Here is an 18,909-nt window from a genome sequence, read left to right as displayed (position 1 = left end):
TCCCACTACTGGGTATTTATTCAAGGAAAGGAAATATCTGTATAATCTTATTCTTCATTTGTAAAAATAATTGAGTTTGTATAGATTAGTATTTCTGAAATGGGGAGGGAGGAATCTCTGGTCATTTTGCAAGGACCCTGAGCCTGATCCTTTCTACCCTGCCCCACCAGGAGGGCTCGCACTCTCATGCACTGTCTCCTAAGAGCCGGGGAATCCTGGTTAGCAGAGGGCTCTCTCTCCAGGATCCTGGACCCTCAATTCTTTCTGCTCTGGAGATGGCCAGGCAAGTTACTGTGTGGACATGTGATTGAAATACCAGCTTTCTGTGTGGACAGAGAGGTGGAGGTGCCCAGAGAAGCAGGTTCTAAATGCTGCTGACCCTCCATCATCAATGCCTTAAAAAGCATCTCCACACCAATTCACAGCTTGACTGCCCTAGCCCCCAAGTCGTGGACCGGGCCTGAAGTGCATGGGGCGTTCAGACAGGAGGTGACTCCTCTTTTCTCCTGAGTTGTAGGACCACGTGTCTTTGCAATCTCCATTTACCTGGGGTCTCCTGTACTTCTGGAGCTGGGCTGACTCAGACCTCATGCACTGCACCAGGCAGGCACAGAGCTAAAGTCGTCAGAGAACCATCTAAACAGGCCAGGGCACATCCTAGGCCCTTTTGGGAGTCTGAGAAAGATGAATAGAAGAGGAATAAGTGAGGTCTTATCTGCCATCTAACCCCATTTTTGCCTCGATTGTTTTGGAGGATACTTCGCTGAACTATGAGAGAAGGGTCTGCCTCTTCTGCTACAACTCCAAGTTACCTGATTAGACCCAGTTCAGACATCTGCTTGCCCAAAGACTGTCCCAACTGATGTTTCAGTTAGGAAGCTTTGGGTATTACCGTCTCCCCTACAAAACCTTCCCCCAAAGAGAAAGAGAACATGAGTGAAAGGCAAAGTGCTCTGACCTGCAATGGGACAGTCGTCCTCCTCCAGGCATTTCTGTCTAGGACAGCCAGGCCATCAACCCAGAAGGGCCTGCTGCCGGCTAGGGCACAGAAATCAAAGGCAGACCCACCTGGAGAGGAGTGTGGCCTGGGTGAGCCCTTCCACATCCTGCTTGAGCATCACCTCTCTGAGTTCCAGGGGGATGGATTTATCCTGTGTTGTAAAACTGGCACGGTGAGGGCCGGCCTGTGGCTCACTCGGGAGAGTGCGGTGCTGATAACACCAAGGCCATGGGTTCGGATCCCATATAGGGATGGCCGGTTAGCTCACTGGGTGAGCGTGGTGCTGACAACACCAAGTCAAGGGTTAAGATCCCCTTACCGGTCATCTTTAAAAAAAAAAAAAAAACTGGCACGGTGAACCCCTGGAACCTTATCTCACTCCAGCGGGAATTCCCGTCTGATCAACATCCATCAGGCTGCCACAACCTTGAAGAACTGTCTGGAGACATGAATATTACCCCTACCCCTCTCAATAGCATTATACAGTGAAACAATAAAAACAAAAGAAAGCCAAGGAAAGAACCCCGAACGCCTTAAATAGGATAAGGAGGGCACAGGGCTGGCTGAACTGTTTTGTGAGATGATTATTGAAGGAAAACTTTGAATTTACTTTTGATGCATTCTATTCATACTGGAAAGAGGCAGAAGCAATGCAAAGCATCACGTGATGTCAGTCATGGAAAATACATCTTGCTATTAGGTTGTCTCTTAGCTTTGTGTTTTGTGTATGGTATTGCTTTCCTGCAAGAAATCTTCTAAATTATGTGTTATAAAATTGATGAGGTTGTCTTTAGTTTCTTAAGACTATGCTGGGACAAGACTTTCATCCTATTAATTCTGATACAATTATCTTTATTGTCTTCTATTTATGCCATAGTTTATTGTTTCTAAAATCAGAAGTATATTGTATATACAAATGGCTCTCCAAGTTTAGTGTGTTGATTTACAGAAAAGCAGATTTAGTGACTGGGGTAGAACCAGGTTTCTACATTTTTCGGTAAGAGAAACACTGATATATAGAATATTTAAATAATTTTTATGTTGAATTTGTGGAAACAATTCCTCTTGCACTGTGTTCCATTTGAAATTGCAAATCATAGTTCTAGAGAAGTAAACACAGTTACTGAAGTTTATACCATCAATCAAACAGAAACTCAGAGTTCATGACTGTGTTATAATTCTAAAAAATTATTTACTATCTGTATTTCTAGCTTTAATAAGATCAATAAAACAAAATTGTAGGATTTGTAAAGTACTCTAATGGAGAAATCATAATGTCATATTATATATACTGCATATAGTATTTTAACGTCTTAGAAAGTACTTTTGCATGTTTTTTGTTGATATGTAGTGGTGTAGAAGAAAAATATCCTAGTTTGAACCTAAGAATTATTTTCCTTTTTAATTTATACAAGTTGAGTAAATCAGCTGAAATGGTAAGACAAGCCTGCCAGAAGCCCCTGAGAGAGAACTCACCCTAAAGCAAGTTAGGCAATTAAAAGAATAGTTATCCTTGGATATTTGGGAGGGAGGTTCCAATCCTGAGTACACAGCATGGCGTCTGGCTCACATATTTGTCTCCTACCCAGGCCCCAGTGGAGAAAGGGAGACTTAAAGGAAAAAAAAAACAGAAAAGACTATTTTGACAAGAATTCTTTTAAGACATTGAGGTCTAAGCAGCACTGGGATGGTATCCACCTGGATAAGTGTAATATTAAAGCTGGAAGAGGGGCATTCTCCATATATCTGTAGGAGACACAGTTCAGTTTTGGCCCAATAGAGACTCCAGAGCAATCACTGAGGCTTTGCACTTGAGGACTCCAGCACATCAGAAGTCATGCAGGCCAGTGGAAGGAACAGGACCCAAAAGAAGGGGCAGTTGTGCCTAGCATATATCGCAGTATCCAAGAGTATAGCAGGGCAGGAATAGACTTTGGCCCTCACCTGGAATCTCACAGGAACTGTTTGTGAGCACAAGTGAGGCCTCCTTTGGGTACCCTCCCCTGTGTTTGAAGGAAATCTACAGAGGTTGGGGTCCTGCAATACATGTGGGGAAAAAAAACCCAAACAGGTCACACAATTTTTATCTCATTTTGTTCCACAGCAGCACTGTAAAGGCAAGTATTCTTTTTAAAAATGACACTTAAACCAATAGAATACCTGGTTTATATTCTGTGTAAGAGATTTAGAAGAAACATAGGATTCACTTTTCCCTTTTTTAAGTTCTGACAAGTATTTATTAAGTGCCACATTGTCTTCATAAGCTGGTAGACAGTTTTTTTCAAAATTGCTTCACATTCTTTCATTACATATACTTTGTGCGACGTAAGTAAAATGTGTTCGTCTTGAAAAAAATGAGAAATTCAGATAAAGAATAAAACACCTACTATCCTAGCACACAGATAGCCACTGTTAAGCCTTTGAAGTATATACTTTAAGTTTTTTCTTTGCATATTAATATATAGATATACATTTCTCTTTACTAAAACGGAACACTATATATACCATTTTAAAACTGCTTTTTTCACTTCATAATATATAATGTACATTTTTCATGCAAATGAATGGGGCCCTGAATTGAAAGAGGGAGATTTACAGATTTTAAGGGGAAAAAACAATTTTATGCCTGTTACAAGCCAAACACATAAAATAAAACCACGCAAAAGGTTAAAATAAATAAGATGGGAGAAAGCATATAGGAAAATAGAAACAGAAAGTTCAGGTGGCAATACTACTATCAGGTAAAACAGAATTAAAGGCTGAACACGTTAAATAGGATAAGGACGGCTCCGTTTTGCCTTCCAATGCATTATCAACAGTTTGTTTCTTACTCTTTTCATCTCTTCCATCTCATCTGCTACCTGTATCATCTCCTCATTGCTTAAATTTCTGCCATGTATATCCCCTCTAAATTGTGGGCGAGAACGAGCCAGTCTTTCTTTAAAACTGCCTTCTTCTAGCTTATGCTTTCCGACTCCACAGGGAGGCTGCTCCATGGGAGGGCGCTCCTCAAACAGGTCCTTCCCGGAACGGCGCTCCTGAAGAGGGCGCTCCTCCGCCAGGAGCATCTCCGGCAGGAGCTCAGGCAGGAGCTCCTCGGGAAAGAACTCCTCCTCCGAGGACTGTTCCTCGGAAGACTGCTCCTCCTCGGGAGACTGCTTTTCGGGAGAGTGCTCCACGGGAGGCCGTTCCGCCTCGGTCTTTGGCGCGCTCTGTGGCTGTTCTTCATTTTCTTTGCATGATTTTTCCATGGTGAGAATTTTCTCCTTCAAACAGTTCTTGGGAGACAAGAAAGGCAGCGTAGAGTCAGAATAGTTAGCGGCTGGACCAACACCCCAGCCAGGGGTTCCTCTACCTGCCTTTTCCCGATTCGGGGGCCCAGGTCCTCAAATCTTGCTTACGGACAAACCCTCCGCACGCACCCCGCCGCTTCCCCGTCGCCTCCTCCTTCCCGAAAGCCCACCATTTTCCCGGCAGGCCTTGGCGCAGCGGTAGGGGTGGGGCGGTGGGGCCTGCAGACTCCGTTCCAGTCTGCGTCCTCCCTGGCACCCCAGTCCCGCTCTACTGCTCACCCCCTCCCCGACCTGGACCTCTCCGGGCTGTGTGCTCCTAGTCGTCCTCGCCTCGAGGTGCCCCGCTGCGACCTGCAGACCTGCAGACAGACGCAAGGCAGGGTAGGGGGCGGGGAGTGGGGAGGAGGGTCGGGCTGACTGACACCTTCCCTCCTTTCTGGGCACCAGCCGCCACCCCACGTCAGCCTCTTTCGGGTTCCCCTTCCCCCCAGACCCCACCTCAAGCTTCGTGCTCCGTGCCCCCACTTCCCCACCCGGCAAAGCTGGTCATTTTTTCCCCAGGTGGGAGTGGAAGCGAAGCATTGCTTAGAAACTCTTTCCAAGTGTCTGTACCTCTCTCCCTGGGGGGCCCCACCCACCTTCCACACCCTACCCCCAAGACCACCATTTTCTGCAAGGAAATGTGGGCGCGGAGGGCGGGGCTGGAGCATAGGGAAAGGCCTGGACTCTGCCATCCGCATACGATCCCAGATGTTACTAGGCAGCACGGACACTCATACCTATTTAAGAGGTTCGAGGGAACTTACTTCCTTCTGCTTTCCCTCTCGAACAGAGGGTAATAGGGAGACGATGTCTGGACAGGCAAAAAAGACCAGGACCAGAAGTACTTGGGCAGACATAGGCTCCTGGTCACGTGAGGGCCGCGCGTCACTGCCGAGCTCAGATCCCCAGTTACCACTTTGACTGGCGGCTGTCCTGCAGCAACCTGCCAGTATCTCCTGACCCCAAACACACCAGGCATTGTCAGTCACCTCTCTTTGTTTATATTTGCCTTTTCCTGGTTACCAGAGACAGAAAGCATCTATTGCCTCTTCTCTGCTGCTTCTCCTGATACAGTCTCTCCCCCTCCCCCTCCCTTTCTCAGCCACCAAGCCCCCTTATTTCCCCTACAGTTTAGATCCTGCACTGAAATTTGACTGTTTTACCTTCATGAATCAATATCACAACCTCATATTTCAACACTCCCAGTTTTAACCCACATCCATAACTCTATCATGTCCATTTAGGCTCTGTCAGCATGTTTTCGTCTCTTTCTTTCATGGGAGACAATCTTTCACTTTTCCTTGACATCACTATTTTGTTTTTTTTGACCCCCCAGACCTATATCACAAACAGAAATTCCAGTCTAGGGCCAGCCTGTGGCTCACTTGGGAGAGCGTGGTGCTGACAACACCAAGCCAAGGGTTAGGATCCCCTTACTGGTCATCTTTTTATTAAAAAAAAAAAAAAGAAAAGAAAGAAAGAAAGAAATTCCAGTCTAAATTGGTAATCATTCAGTTTTAGACCTCTAGAAAGAGTTAAGTTTGTAGAGTATGTAAATCTAAAAAGATTGAATGCTTTGATTTTCATAAATCAAAACACACATTTGTTCATCTAAGTACAAATATTCCTAGGGGTGAGCTCAGTTGGTTAGAACACCGCCTTGTAACACCAAATTCGGATCCCCCTTCTGGCCAGCCACCCCCTTCCAAAAAAATTTTTTTTAAAGTCCAGAAAACTTATTTATCTGAAAGAAGACAGTTCTTGGTGGAGAGGGTGACAGTTTCTCTCTCTCTCTCTGTATGTATATATGCATGTATATACATACACTGAATACTTTATAGATGTATATATATATACAGTCATGTGCCAGCATAACCATGTTTTGGTCTATGGTGGTGGTCCCATATGATTACAGGTGTGTAATAGGCTATACCATTTAGGTTTCTGTAGATACACTCTATGGTGTTTGTACAACGATGATATCACCTAAGCAATGCATGACGGTATATAAATTATTCAATAGTTATTATTCATGATGGAAGACATAGACTTTACTCGGACTCTAAATCTTTAACCAGCCACATCTTGGTGCTTCTGGTCAAGAAAGTTTATATTAATTTATTAAAGCAACAAATACATGAGTCCTGGAACTGCTGGACCCCAAAATATAGATGCAGCAGAGAGGACATTCAGTGTTAAACTGTGCAATAATTCTGTTGACCACATACTGAGTAGCAGGATTAAAATCATAGTAACATACTCAAATGCCATTGGAAGTATGTATTTTTGGATCTAATGGTGTTTTATGATCTTCGACCTCCTGCCTGCATCTCACCTACTCATTTCAGCCTGCTGCTACTTTCTCATGCAGATGCCTTTTCTTCAAGAGGCCAGACTACCTCTGTGTTTTACACTTTCAGGGCAGGTGGCCATTAGATCTGTGAGGATCCTGGGATTTTTTTTTTTTCCAAACCTAGGCTATTTAGTAAGTTTCCAAACAGAAATTCATGTGTGAAATTTCCTCTTCTAAGAACTTTGTGTTGCTTTTCTCCGACATCTAACTTACTTTGTGTTGAGATAGCCGGTAGACAAATACTAGTTTATCTTTATACCTTTCCATAATTGTTTTACTTTTCAGTTTTTCTGTGATGTGTGTCTATAAAACCAAGTTTCACGCTATTTTTTTTTAACAAAGAGTTGGTCAGTTTCTTATTTGTATGGTTTTATTTGTATGGTTGGTTTCTTATTTGTATGGTTTCTTATTTGTATGTAGTCCCTTTTTATTCATTTCTTCATATCTATCCTTATTCTCCTTACATACTGTGTTGAAGGACTCACTACCTTATAAGACATCCCATTGAAATTTCAGACAGTTCTAATAATTCATAGTTTTAAATTTTATTTATTTATTTATTTTTGCTTCTGTTGGATTGAAATCTGCCTCCCAGTAGCTCTGACCTCGGAATGTACAGAACAAGTATAAAATAACAAAAGTGCCTTTTACCCTTGATCGCTTTAAACTGCCAGAGTTTCTGTTCTGATTCTTTCCCCTTCCCATCTGTGAGACATACTGGGCAATCTACTTGACCTTTCTATGACTCAGCTTTGTCATCTACAAAATTGGAGACAATATTAGTACCTACCTCATAGGATTGCTAAGAGGAGTAAATGAGTCAATGAGTCAGTATACGAAAAGGACCTGGAATAGTGCCTAGCACGTTGAAAACACTCTGAAAACATTAACTATAATACTAGTAATAGCAATAATAATAGAATGACATAGCACCAACAATATTACTAATTAGCATTCTTTTAAAATTAATATTGAGTACATTATGCCAGGCATCATTGTGCAAAGTGTTTTTAATATGCACCTCCTGTAATCATTAAATAATTGTTCTCAAGACTTTTTTTTTTATGCTTAACGTCCCCAGTTATTTCAGCTATTTCTGATGTGACATATATTTTCAAAGTCACCATTCTGCATGTTCCTAAATTTGTAAATGTCTCTGAAAATACTGAATATTCCACCTAGTGTAAAATGCAGTAATTTTATTAGCCCTTTCATTCTAGAATAGGCGCTTTACATTGGTAGATATATCCTAAGATTATAGTATATTTTGTGAATGCCATATTACACAATTGGATCCAGTTTAAGTTGTAATCAACTGAGACTCCCCCCAAATCTGTTTCATGCATCCAGCTGTTGTACTTCTTTTAATTTTCAAAATTAAAATTATTTTAATTTTAACCCAAGTACAGAAGCTTCTATTTTTTATGAGGGTTAAATGTTATCTTGTTAGATTCACTCTCTCATTCTTTGCGGTTTTTTGTTTGTTTGTTTTGTTTTGGGCAGCTGGCCAGGAAGGGGATCCAAGCCCTTGACCTTGGTGTTATCAACACCATACTCTAACCAACTGAGCCAACCAGCCAGACCTCTCCCTCATTCTTTGAATCCAGTTTCTATTATTCAGTATATTAGCTACAAAATATTAATTTAAAGCATGTCATTAATACTAAATAGGGTGATAAAATCAGTAAGCTCAGGAAAGATCTAGGGGGGATCTCTGCAAAGAGTTTTCCCTCCAAGAGAAAAAATCCTTTTCTTTTTTTTTTTTTTTTTTTGTCTTTTTTGTGACCGGCACCCAGCCAGTGAGTGCACCGGCCGAACCCGGTGCATATAGGATCCGAACCCGGTGCATATAGGATCCGAACCCGCGGCAGGAGCGTTGCCGCGCTCCCAGCGCCGCCGCACTCTCCCGAGTGCGCCACGGGCTAGGCCCAAAAAAAATCCTTTTCTTAATTGTGTGTTCAGCCAAGAGGATACGTGGCCAGCCTAGTTCCCCTCCTCTCATTTCTCAGTGTGGCTTCTTAGGGTGGAATCACTTGCTTTTTACTGCTGTTGATAGAAGATATACTTGTCCCTGAAAGCTCCCAAACCAATATAAATTAACCCTTGATGAGAACTTCATAAATATAGGGGGTGAATAAGGGAAGCATGAAGAAATAGAAGTGAGAGAGGAGGAATGATGTCTCTGCCCAGCAGTAGCTGATTTGGGGTTCCATTGAGCAAAATGACTCTCAAGAGGGAATAAGGTGACAGTGGGTCTGCCATAATGACAACCATTTGTTATAAAGGAATGTGGTCTACTACTTGTTTGTGTAGGGTTGGGGTCAGGGTGGGGGCTGTGAAACAGTCCTTCCGATAGATTTGATTTGATGCTGGTGATTTAGAGCCCTATGAAGTTATATTGCTTGGCTCACTATTGCTAGTGAGGGTTTAAATCTAAGGTACCCATTTTAAAGGTGCGATAACTGAGCTCTGGGAGGTTGTACATTGTTCTCGTGGAAACAGGGATGATAGTAAGTAGCCATGAAGGGATTTAAAACCTAGGCAGTGTGACATGAGACGTTATGCCTTTAAAAACTTTGTAAAACTGCTCCTGAGCAGTGGGCTCCAGCCACGTTTATGTGCAGCCAGTGTGGGCAGCACAGATCTTTCCAGGAAGCAAGAGCTGAAGGTATCAGAAGGCAGGCAGGGCAGCCGTGCAGGAAAGGGGGAAGGCAGTCAGCTCTGGGCAGCTGCTGCCATGACAATGGTCTCCAGGGCTATGGCCTATGTCTGTGAGATCTGAGGAAACTCAGGGTGGTTTTCTGGTCCACGGAATCCTGTCCCTGGTGAGGCTGTACTTCTGTGGCAGGAATAGAGCCTGCCCTCCCTCCCACAGAGTCCTCATGGTTTCACTTTGCAGGGCCTGTCTGTCTGGAGTTTTGAGGTATTCTTCCCTCTCCAGCCCAAAGGTTCCCCCTGCTGCTGTCACCTCTGCATTCTTTCCTAATGGCACAAATGACACTACTCGGTCTCAGACTTGTACCTGTTGACTGCAGCAGACCCTGTCCAGCCTGTGGCTCTCCTCCTCTCCTCTGTCACCCATACCCCAGGGAAAATATCCAAGTGGGAAATGCAGTGACAAGAGCCTTCTCTTTTCTGCTTCTGGCCTCATTCCTGACTGGGGCCTACACACACACACAGTGTGTATATGCCCAAAGAAACAAGGAAGGGGCTCTGAGGAAAGGTGCGGTAGCAACTTAGGCTGCTGGAAAAGCACAGGGACGGGGAAGGCAGGACCAGACCTGGCCAAAGCGAGACAGTACCAGGACTCATGATGTCCCTCACTGTCTGTGGGCTCTGGAGCCATGGGAGCCTTCTAACCTCTCTCTCTGCCTCTGTGTCTTTCTTCTCCCTGAAAGGTGGAGGGGAGGGAGGGGTTGTAGTAGAACCATGAATGAGTTCCATTCCCGTTCTAGGGCATTATGATTGCATGCTGCCTACCATGCTGAGGAGGTGCTTTGCTTAGGAACATCATTTGGCTCAAGTGGGAACCTGCTCCAGACTGTGCCTGCAGCTGCCTTTCCCCAAACCCAGGCAAGCTCAGAGCACAGGACTCGTTCCATTTTAACCTTCCCTTCTGGGCTCCAATACACTCACAGCCTGCTCTTGGCCTTTCAAGGGCCCCTACGAACACCCAGAACAACCCCAATGTGAGGTTTGAGAAACAGGGGATGGTACAGAGGCAGGGCTGGCTACATAAGTTGTGAGCCTTAATGTAAAATGACAGTGCAAGGCCACTTGTTCAAAAAGCAAGAAAAAAAGTGCCATTAAATGTACTATAATACAAAACTTTTCTTTTCTCCTGTAGTCTCTCTTTGGACCTGTCATAGTTTTTTTCCTTTCTTTTTTAAATAGGCCTCCTTTTTAAAAATAGTTTTAGATTTACAGAAAAATTGAGAACATGGTACAGAGGGTTTCCATGTATCTCACACCGCATTTTCTCTATTATTAACATCTTATGTTAGTATGGTGTGTTTTTATAATTAGTGAACCAATATTGATATATTATCATTAACTAAAGTTAGTGCTTTATTCAGATTTTTTTCGTTTTTACCAAATGTCCTTTTTCTGTTCCAGAATCCCATTTAGATTACTTGTAGTTGTTATGTCTCCTTAGGTTCCTCATGGCTGTGACAGTTTCTCAGACTTTCTTTGTTTTTGATGACCTTGACAGTTCCAAGTACTACTGAGGTATTTTATAGAATTGGAATTTGTCTGGTGTTTTCCTCCTGGTTAAATTGGAGTTTTGAATATGGGGAAGAAGATCACAGAGGTAGAGTACTATTTCATTATAACATATCAAGGCTATATGCTATCAGTATGATTTACTGCTGTTGATGTTGACCTTGACATAGTGTTTTTTGTTTATTATTTGATGACATTGTATGTAAAGGAACATTAAAATTTTAAATTATTAGCATAAATTATATACTTCATCTTCATATTGTACGATACCCATTTTAACTGCAAATGTAAGAGCATTGACTTGTATGCAGAATGGCCAGAATTATACAATTCATGTTTTGTAGCTTATACGTGCATATGTATTAGTTCTCACCAGAATGCTGCACAAAACCAACTTAACTGTTGTTATTTCACTTCTTGATACGTGCACATTCTACAAATACTCCCTACCTTTGTCGTGATAAAGAGTAAGGAAGGACTGAAAGGAAAAGGAAATATGAGTTGCTCTATCTTTTCCATGCCTTCTTTGTCATCATTTTCAGTGTAAGTGGTTGGCAAATACAAATAAGTAACACATGAAGAGGGGATATGATTGAGTTTCATGGTTATTTGTGTTTTTTAGAATGTGATTCTGGGGCCGAGCCCATGGCGCACTTGGTAGAGTGCTGCGCTGGGAGCGCGGCAACGCTCCCGCCGCGGGTTCGGATCCTATATAGGACTGACCAGTGCACTCACTGGCTGAGTGCCTGGTCACGAAAAAACGACAAAAAAAAAAAAAAAAAGAATGTGATTCTGTGTCGGACGTAAGTTCTGAATGGAACAAAAATGGTGGCCCTTCTTTACTGTCAGCACCCATCCCCTGCCTGTAGAAGTAACATGCTTACCTTTTACTTGATTTGAGTTTTGTTGAACTCCCATATGTCACAGGACCACTGAAATTCTGTGCTCATGGGGCACTGGGAACACTATATGCAAATAGGTCATCAAGAACAATAGACAAACATATTATATATCTTCTCTCTTGTCCTTTTGCGGACACCATGCTGTCTGGATTACTGAAGCTTTATAAGAATGCTCAAAGTCAGGTATTATCAGTCCTTCGATGTTTTTCTTTTTCAAGATTGTTTTGATTGCTGCAGGTTATGTGCATTTCTGTATAAATTTAAAATCAGCATGTTGATTTCTACACACACATGCACACACACACACACACACACACACACACAGACTGCTGGGATACTAACTGGAATTATACTGAATATACAGATCAATCTGGGGATAATTGCCACTTTGACAATATTGAGTCTTTTGATATGTGAACGTGGTATAACTTCTTCATTTATTTAGGTCTTCCATAATTCTCAGTGATGCATTGTAGATTTCAGTGTACAAGTCTTCACGTATTTTATGAAATTTATTCCTAATTATGTTATGCTTTTTGATGCCATTGCAAGTAGCATTTTAAATTTTTGCCTTCTAATTGTTTATTTCTAATATATAAAATATATAATGTACTCAATTTTCGTATATTGACTTTTTATACTGAGATCATGCTACATTCACTTAGTAGTTCTAATAAATTTCTGTAGATTCTTAGGGCATTGTATGTAAGTGCTTATGATTTTCCTGCAATAAAAAGATAGTTTTACTTCTTCCTTTCCCATCTGCATGTCTTTTTTTCCTTGTCTTATTGCTTTAACTAGGATTTACAGTACATCGTTGAATAGCTTTGGTGAGAGCAGACATCCTTACGTGGTCCTTGATCATAAGAGGAAAGCTTTCGTTCTTTCACTATTGAATGTGATTTCAGCTATAGTTTTTTCATAGATACCCTATTTCAGGTTGAGGGATTTTCCTTCTATTTATAGTATCCTGAGAAATTTGATCATGAATGAGTATTGACTTTTATCAAATGCTTTTCCTATATCTATTGAGATGGTCATACTTTTCTTCTTTATTATGTTAATATGCTGAGTTAAATTGACTTTCAAATGCTTAGCCAACATTGTGTTCCTGGGATAAACCTCGCTGGGTCGTGATAAATTTATATACTTTTTATATACTGCTGGGTTCAATTTCTCAAGATTTTATTAAAAATATTTCCTTTGGGCTGGCTGGTTAGCTCACTAGATTAGAGCATGGTACTGAAAACACCTAGGTCAAGAGTTCGGGTCCCCATGTGAGCGAGCTGCCAAAAAAAAAACAAAAAACTGCATCTACATTCATGAGAACTGTAGTTCTTGTGTACTATTTTTGTATTGGTATCAGGGTAACTCTGGCCTCTATTTATAGAGGAGGCCTTTTCCTCTACCTTCTGGAAGAGTTTGTTTAAAATATGTATTATTTCATCTTTGAATGATTTGATAGAATTCACTAGTGAAGACATCTGAGCCTGGAGTATTCTTGGAAGGTTTTTCATAACAAATTAATTTTCTTTTATAGGTATAGGTAGTGGCATGCTAAAGCTGGCTTGTAGCAGCTAATGAGAGCTGATTGTTACTATCTCTTACCAAATCCATGTTCAGTGATGACACATTGATAGATTGAAATTAGCCATTGTTTATATGTAGAAATAAAATACTCTGTGAATCAGGGTTTTTATTTTTTTCCAGAGACCTGGTATTTAAACAACACTCTTCTGTTCAGGTTTTTCTATATATTTTTTGAATGAGCTTGATAATTTGTGTATTTCAAGGAATTTGACCATTTTATCTACATTATCAAGTTTATTGGCACAAAGTTGGTCATAATATTCCCATGCTATACTTTAAATGTTTGGAGGATCTGTAATAATGTCCACTTTTCATTCTTTTTTTTTTTAAACCAGCTTTATTAAGATATTGTGCATATAACATACAGTTCATCCATTGAAAGTGTACAGTTCAGTGGCTTTTAGTGATTCACAGACATGTGTAACCATCGCCTCAGTCAATGTTAGAACATTTTCAACACCACAATAAGAAAGTTCATATCCTTTAGCTGTGAATCTCTAACCCCACCCTCCCCAACCATAGCCAACCACTAATCTACTTCCCGTCTCTATGGAATTATCTATTCTCTACATTTCATATAAAAGGAATCATGTAATATATTGTTTGTGGTCATTGGCTTCTTTCCCTTACCATAATGTTTTCAAGGTCCACCCATGTTGTAAGATGTATCAGTATTTCATTATTTTATGGCCAAATAATATTTCATCATCTGGATATACCACATTCTGCTTATCCATTGTCAGTTGGTGAACATTTGGGTTATTCTCACCTTTTGGCTATTGGCTATTATTACTATTACTGCTGTAAACATTCATGTACAAGTTTTTGTGTGGATATATATACATATATTTTTGTCTTGGGTATATAATTGGGGTGGAATTGCTGGATCATTTGGTAACTCTGTGTATAACATTTTGAGGAGCTGCCAATTTACATTCCCACCAGCAGTGTATGAGGGTTTCCATTTCTTCTTATCCTTACCAACACTTGTTATTATTTGAATTGTTCATTGAAAATGCATAAAAATACAATTGATTTTTATATATTGATATTGTATCTCACCACCCTGCTGAATACATTTGTTAGTTCGGATAGTTTTTTAGTGGATTCCATAGGATTTTCTGTATAAAATCATGTCATCTGTGAATAGAGATTGTTATGGTCTGAATGTTTGTGTCCCCCCCAAATTTATATGTTGAAATCTGATAATATAGGAATAAACAACCTGAAGTGCTTTCCTATAGTCTTACTCAACAAATAATCAACATAGAAGATTTCAGGGAGCAAATGTGTGTAGGTTTTTTCCTACACACCAAGCAATTGATTCTGCAGCAGACACAAGCTGGGTGTCCTCCAATTCAACTCTGACACAATCTACCTGAAATAGTGTCAGATGCTACAGGTTGAGGGCTCAGTCTCTAAGACTGCCCTCCACTTCCCATGCCTATCGTAAGTCCCAGGTTGTTTTACCTGTGCTTCTCACTGACTGGTTATAAATCAGAGCTCCCACAATCTCTTCCTTGGATTTGATTAATTTGCTAGATTGGTTCACAGAACTCAAGGAAACACATATGTTTACCAGTTTATTATAAAGGATGTAGCAAAGGATACAGATGAAGAGATATGTAGGGCAAGGTATGGGAGAAGGGGTGCAGAGCTTTCGTAGCCTCCCCAGGTGCACCACTCTCCAGGAATCTCCACATGTTCAGCTATCTAGAAACTCTCTGAACCCTGTACTCTTGGGTTTTTATGGAAGCTTCATTATGTAGGTGTGATTAAAGTTTAGACAACCGTATAGAAATGTGATTGGACAAAAAGTGTATGATCTAAAACTAACAGACTGAGTGAGGAAACCCAGTGAGACTTGTTCAGATTCTTCTTGGCCTCTCTGTGCAACATTTCTTCCTCCTGGGTATGGGTCAGGACCCTTCCTGAAGTGGGGGCCTTATCACCTACAATCAGACAAGGTAGGTTAGAGGTTTTATTTATGGCCAGCTCCAAGACAAGGGAAGATTAGAGCCCTGCCTTGGGAAGCCAAGAATCATGGACAAAAACCCATGTGTGTGTGTGTGTGTGTGTGTGTGTGTGTGTGTGTGTATCACATATATATATCATAATATCACAGAACCTATCCCTAGTGTGATAATATGAAGATGTGGGGCCTTTAAGAGGTGATTAGGTCATGAGGGCAGACCATTATAAGGAATTAATGCCCTTACAAAGAGGCCTGAGGAATCACGTTTGCCTTTTCCACCATGTGAGGACACAGCTAGAAGTTATCATCTATGAACCAGAAATTGAGCCCTCACCAGATACCAAATCTGCCAGCACCTTGATCTTGAACTTTCTAGCCTCCAGAACTGTGATAAATAAAGCTCTGTTGTTTATGAGATACCCAGTTTATGGTATTTTGTTATGGCAGCCTGAACAGACTAAGACAGAGATAGTTTTACTTCTTCCTTTCCAATCTGGGTACCTTTTATTTCTTTTTCTTGCCTAACTTGCATGGCTAGAACCTCTAATACAATAGTCAATAGAAGTGGAGAAAACAGACATCCTTGTCTTGTTCCTAATCTTAAGAGGAAAGCATCTAGTCTTTCACTATTAAGTATGTTGTTAATTATGCATTTTTCATATATACCCTTGTCAGGTTAAGGAAGTTTCCTTCTGCTATGGATTGAATTCTGTCCCTCAAAGTTCCATGTATCAGAAACTTAACCCCCACTGTGACAGTGTTAAGAGGATGGGAAATCCTATTGCCGTAATTGAAAGGTGGAGTCTTGAAGAGGTGATTAGATTGTGAGGACCATGCCATAGTGAATGGATTAATCCATTGATGGTTTAATGGTGGTCATGGGAGTGTTTCTGGTGGCTTTAAAAAGAGAGCAAGAGGGCCAGCCCATGGCTCACTTGGGAGAGTGTGGTGCTGATAACACCAAGGCCACGGGTTTGGATCCCTATATAGGGATGGCCAGTTAGATCACTTGGGAGAGCGTGGTGCTTACAATACCAAGTCAAGGGTTAAGATCCCCTTACCAATCATCTTTTAAAAAAATAAAAAGAAAAAAGAAATAAAAAGGAGAGCAAGTGAGAAGGTTAGTTTCTCTCTTGCTTCTGCTGTTTTGCCTTGTGATACCCTTTGTCACTGCAGGTCACCACCAAGAACAAGGCCCTCACTAGATGTGTTTCCTGGACTGGACTTCCCAGCCTCTGAAACTGTAAGAAGTAAGTATTCTTTCTTTACAGATTACCCAGTTTCAGATATTTCTGTTATAAGCAACAAAAATGGATGAATATACCTTCTATTACTAGTTTGTTGTGTGTTTCTATCATGAAAGGGTGTTGAATTTTGTCAAATGCTTTTTCTGCATGTTTTGAGATCATCATGTGGTTTTGTGTCTTATTCAATTGAAGTGGTGTTTTACATTGATTGATTTTTGAATGTTAATTCAACCTTGCATTCCTGGAATAAATCCCACTTGGTCATAGTGTGTTATTCTTTTTATATGTTGCTGGATTTAGTTTTTTAATAATTTGGGAGGATTTTTGCATCCATATTCATAAGAAATATTGGCCTATAGTTTTCTTTTCATGTGATTTCTTTGTTTGGCTTTGGTAACAGAGTAATACTGGCCTCACTGAGTGAATGGGAAAGTGTTCTATAAACTTCTTTCTTTTTCGGAAAAGTTTGTGAAGAATTGGTATTAATTTTTCTTTATATGTTTGGTAAAATTCACCAGTGAAGCCATCTGGGCCCAGATGTTTCCTTGTTGGTAGCTTTTTGGTTGCTAATTCCCTAACTTAATTGTTATATGTGTATTCAGATTTTTTATTTCTTCTGGAGTCAATTGCAGTAATTTGTGTTTTTCTACTAATTTGTTCATTTCATCTTTGTTATCTAATTTATTGGCATACAATTATTCATAGCATTCCTTCATAATCCACTTATTTCTGTAAAGTCAGAAGTAATGTACCCTCTTTCATTTTTGACTCCAGTAATTCGAGTCTTCTTTTTTTCCTGGGTACTGATCTAGTTGGATTTATAACTGCCATTTTATTTTTTTATTCTTTTGGTTTTTAAAAATTTCTCTCATGTCTTCCTCTATTCCTCCTTTACCACTTTCTTTTACATTAAGTGAATATTTTCTAATGTACCTTTTAATTTCTTTAGTAACATTTTACTATTGAGTTATTTCCTTAGTGGTTGCTCTAGAACTTACTGCAACATATTTACTTATCAGAATCAGCTTCAGATTTATACTAACTTAATTCTAGCAAGACATAGAAATGTTACTCTTATATAGTTCTATTCCCTTTTCACCCTTTTTGTGACATTATTAAATATGTTACAACTATATATCTGACAAACCCAACAACACATTGTTATAATTATTGCTTTGTATAAATTTATGTACAATTGTCACTTGGTGTCCATGAGAGATTGCTTCCAGGACTCCTTGTGGACAATAAAATCCACAGTTGCTCAAGTGCCTTATATAAAATGGCATAGTATTTGCATATAACTGTTGAATAAAAGTTATAGGAGGCCATTGTTTTGGACTAAATTCCTGCACTAGGTCCCAAAAGACCACACTTGAAATCAAAATGGAGTCACCCCTGCTAAGTTCCATGTCACTTAGGCTGTGTTCTGTCCTTCCAAAGAGTCAGGAGAAAAGTAACAGCCAATTTCCCAACAGGCCAGTTAAAATCTTCAATAGGTATGATAATGAAGTCCCCTCTGCTTTAATCCTTACAAGAAAGAGATAGCCTGAAGTAACCTGATATTATTATCTATTATTCTCTCTTCCTGTCCTCACCTTACAGGAAAAAGTAACTTTTTTTTTTTTTTTTTTTTGTCTTTTTGTGACCAGCCGCACCGCGCTCAGCCAGGGAGTGCACCAGCCATCCTTATATAGGATCCCAACCCGCGGCGGGAGCACTACCGCAGTGCCGCACTCTCCCTAGTGCGCCAAGGGGTTGGCCCGGAAAAAGTAACTTTGAAATGAGCAATTGCTTTTTGTTGTTTTTTTCTGCTTTCTTTAGCCTTTTTCTGTCTATAAAACCAACATCGTCTGCTTGGCTCATTGGAGCACTTATTCTATTTTATGGAATGAAGTATTGCCCGATTTTCGAATCACAATAAAGACAATTGAGATCTTCAACTAAATTTGTTATAATTTTGTTCTTTGACCGTTCTGGCGACCAATGAAAAGGCCTGAAGGAGACTGCCAATGACACCCGAGACCCCTTGAGGAATGCAGATGGCACCGCTAAGCCCCTCTTTTTGGGGTCCACTTTCTTCCTCATGGAGCCCCAAGAGTTGTAAGTCCCTCTCAGGTCCAAGCTCTACTCTCTTTGCATTTGAGCTCCCTGATCACTTTGGCTTTTGGGGGTTCCATGGGTTAGTTTGCATTGTGAGAAAGCATTTGACCTTGGGGTATCAAATGTTAGTTTGTGCTGTGACAGGGCACATGAACTTTGGGTTTGTAGGGGCTGACGAGTCAC

General features: G+C 40.7%; 1 protein-coding gene across 7 annotated transcripts; it reads right to left on the bottom strand.

Annotated features, from left to right (window-relative positions):
* Nucleotides 1-3,207: 3,207 nt before the first annotated feature.
* TCEAL1 (transcription elongation factor A like 1) lies at nucleotides 3,208-5,202 on the bottom strand. 7 transcript variants are annotated; one of them, XM_063083714.1, is made up of 3 exons: nucleotides 5,100-5,180; nucleotides 4,573-4,652; nucleotides 3,208-4,278 (listed from the first exon to the last, which is right to left on the bottom strand). In XM_063083714.1, the coding sequence occupies exon 3, from the start codon at nucleotides 4,249-4,251 to the stop codon at nucleotides 3,769-3,771; it is 483 nt and encodes a 160-aa protein (XP_062939784.1). In that variant the 5' UTR covers nucleotides 4,252-4,278; nucleotides 4,573-4,652; nucleotides 5,100-5,180; the 3' UTR covers nucleotides 3,208-3,768. The 7 variants fall into 7 exon arrangements, with proteins under 7 accessions (XP_062939784.1, XP_062939785.1, XP_062939786.1 ...); XM_063083715.1 differs by having other exon boundaries at nucleotides 4,585-4,652; XM_063083716.1 differs by having other exon boundaries at nucleotides 5,073-5,150.
* Nucleotides 5,203-18,909: the final 13,707 nt, after the last annotated feature.

The sequence above is a fragment of the Cynocephalus volans genome, chromosome X (assembly GCF_027409185.1).
Source record: "Cynocephalus volans isolate mCynVol1 chromosome X, mCynVol1.pri, whole genome shotgun sequence".
NCBI classification, from domain to species: domain Eukaryota; kingdom Metazoa; phylum Chordata; class Mammalia; order Dermoptera; family Cynocephalidae; genus Cynocephalus; species Cynocephalus volans.
Note: the sequence above shows the minus strand (reverse complement) of the source record. Positions and strands in the feature narration are given on the sequence as shown.

Coding starts and splice junctions, on each gene's coding strand:
- TCEAL1 (XM_063083712.1), bottom strand. CDS start 5,192: ATGTCTGCCCAAGTACTTCTGGTCCTGGTCTTTTTTGCCTGTCCAGAC. Junction 4,279..5,099: donor GAGAGGGAAAGCAGAAGGAA/GTAAGTTCCCTC, acceptor TTGTCTCCCAAG/AACTGTTTGAAGGAGAAAAT.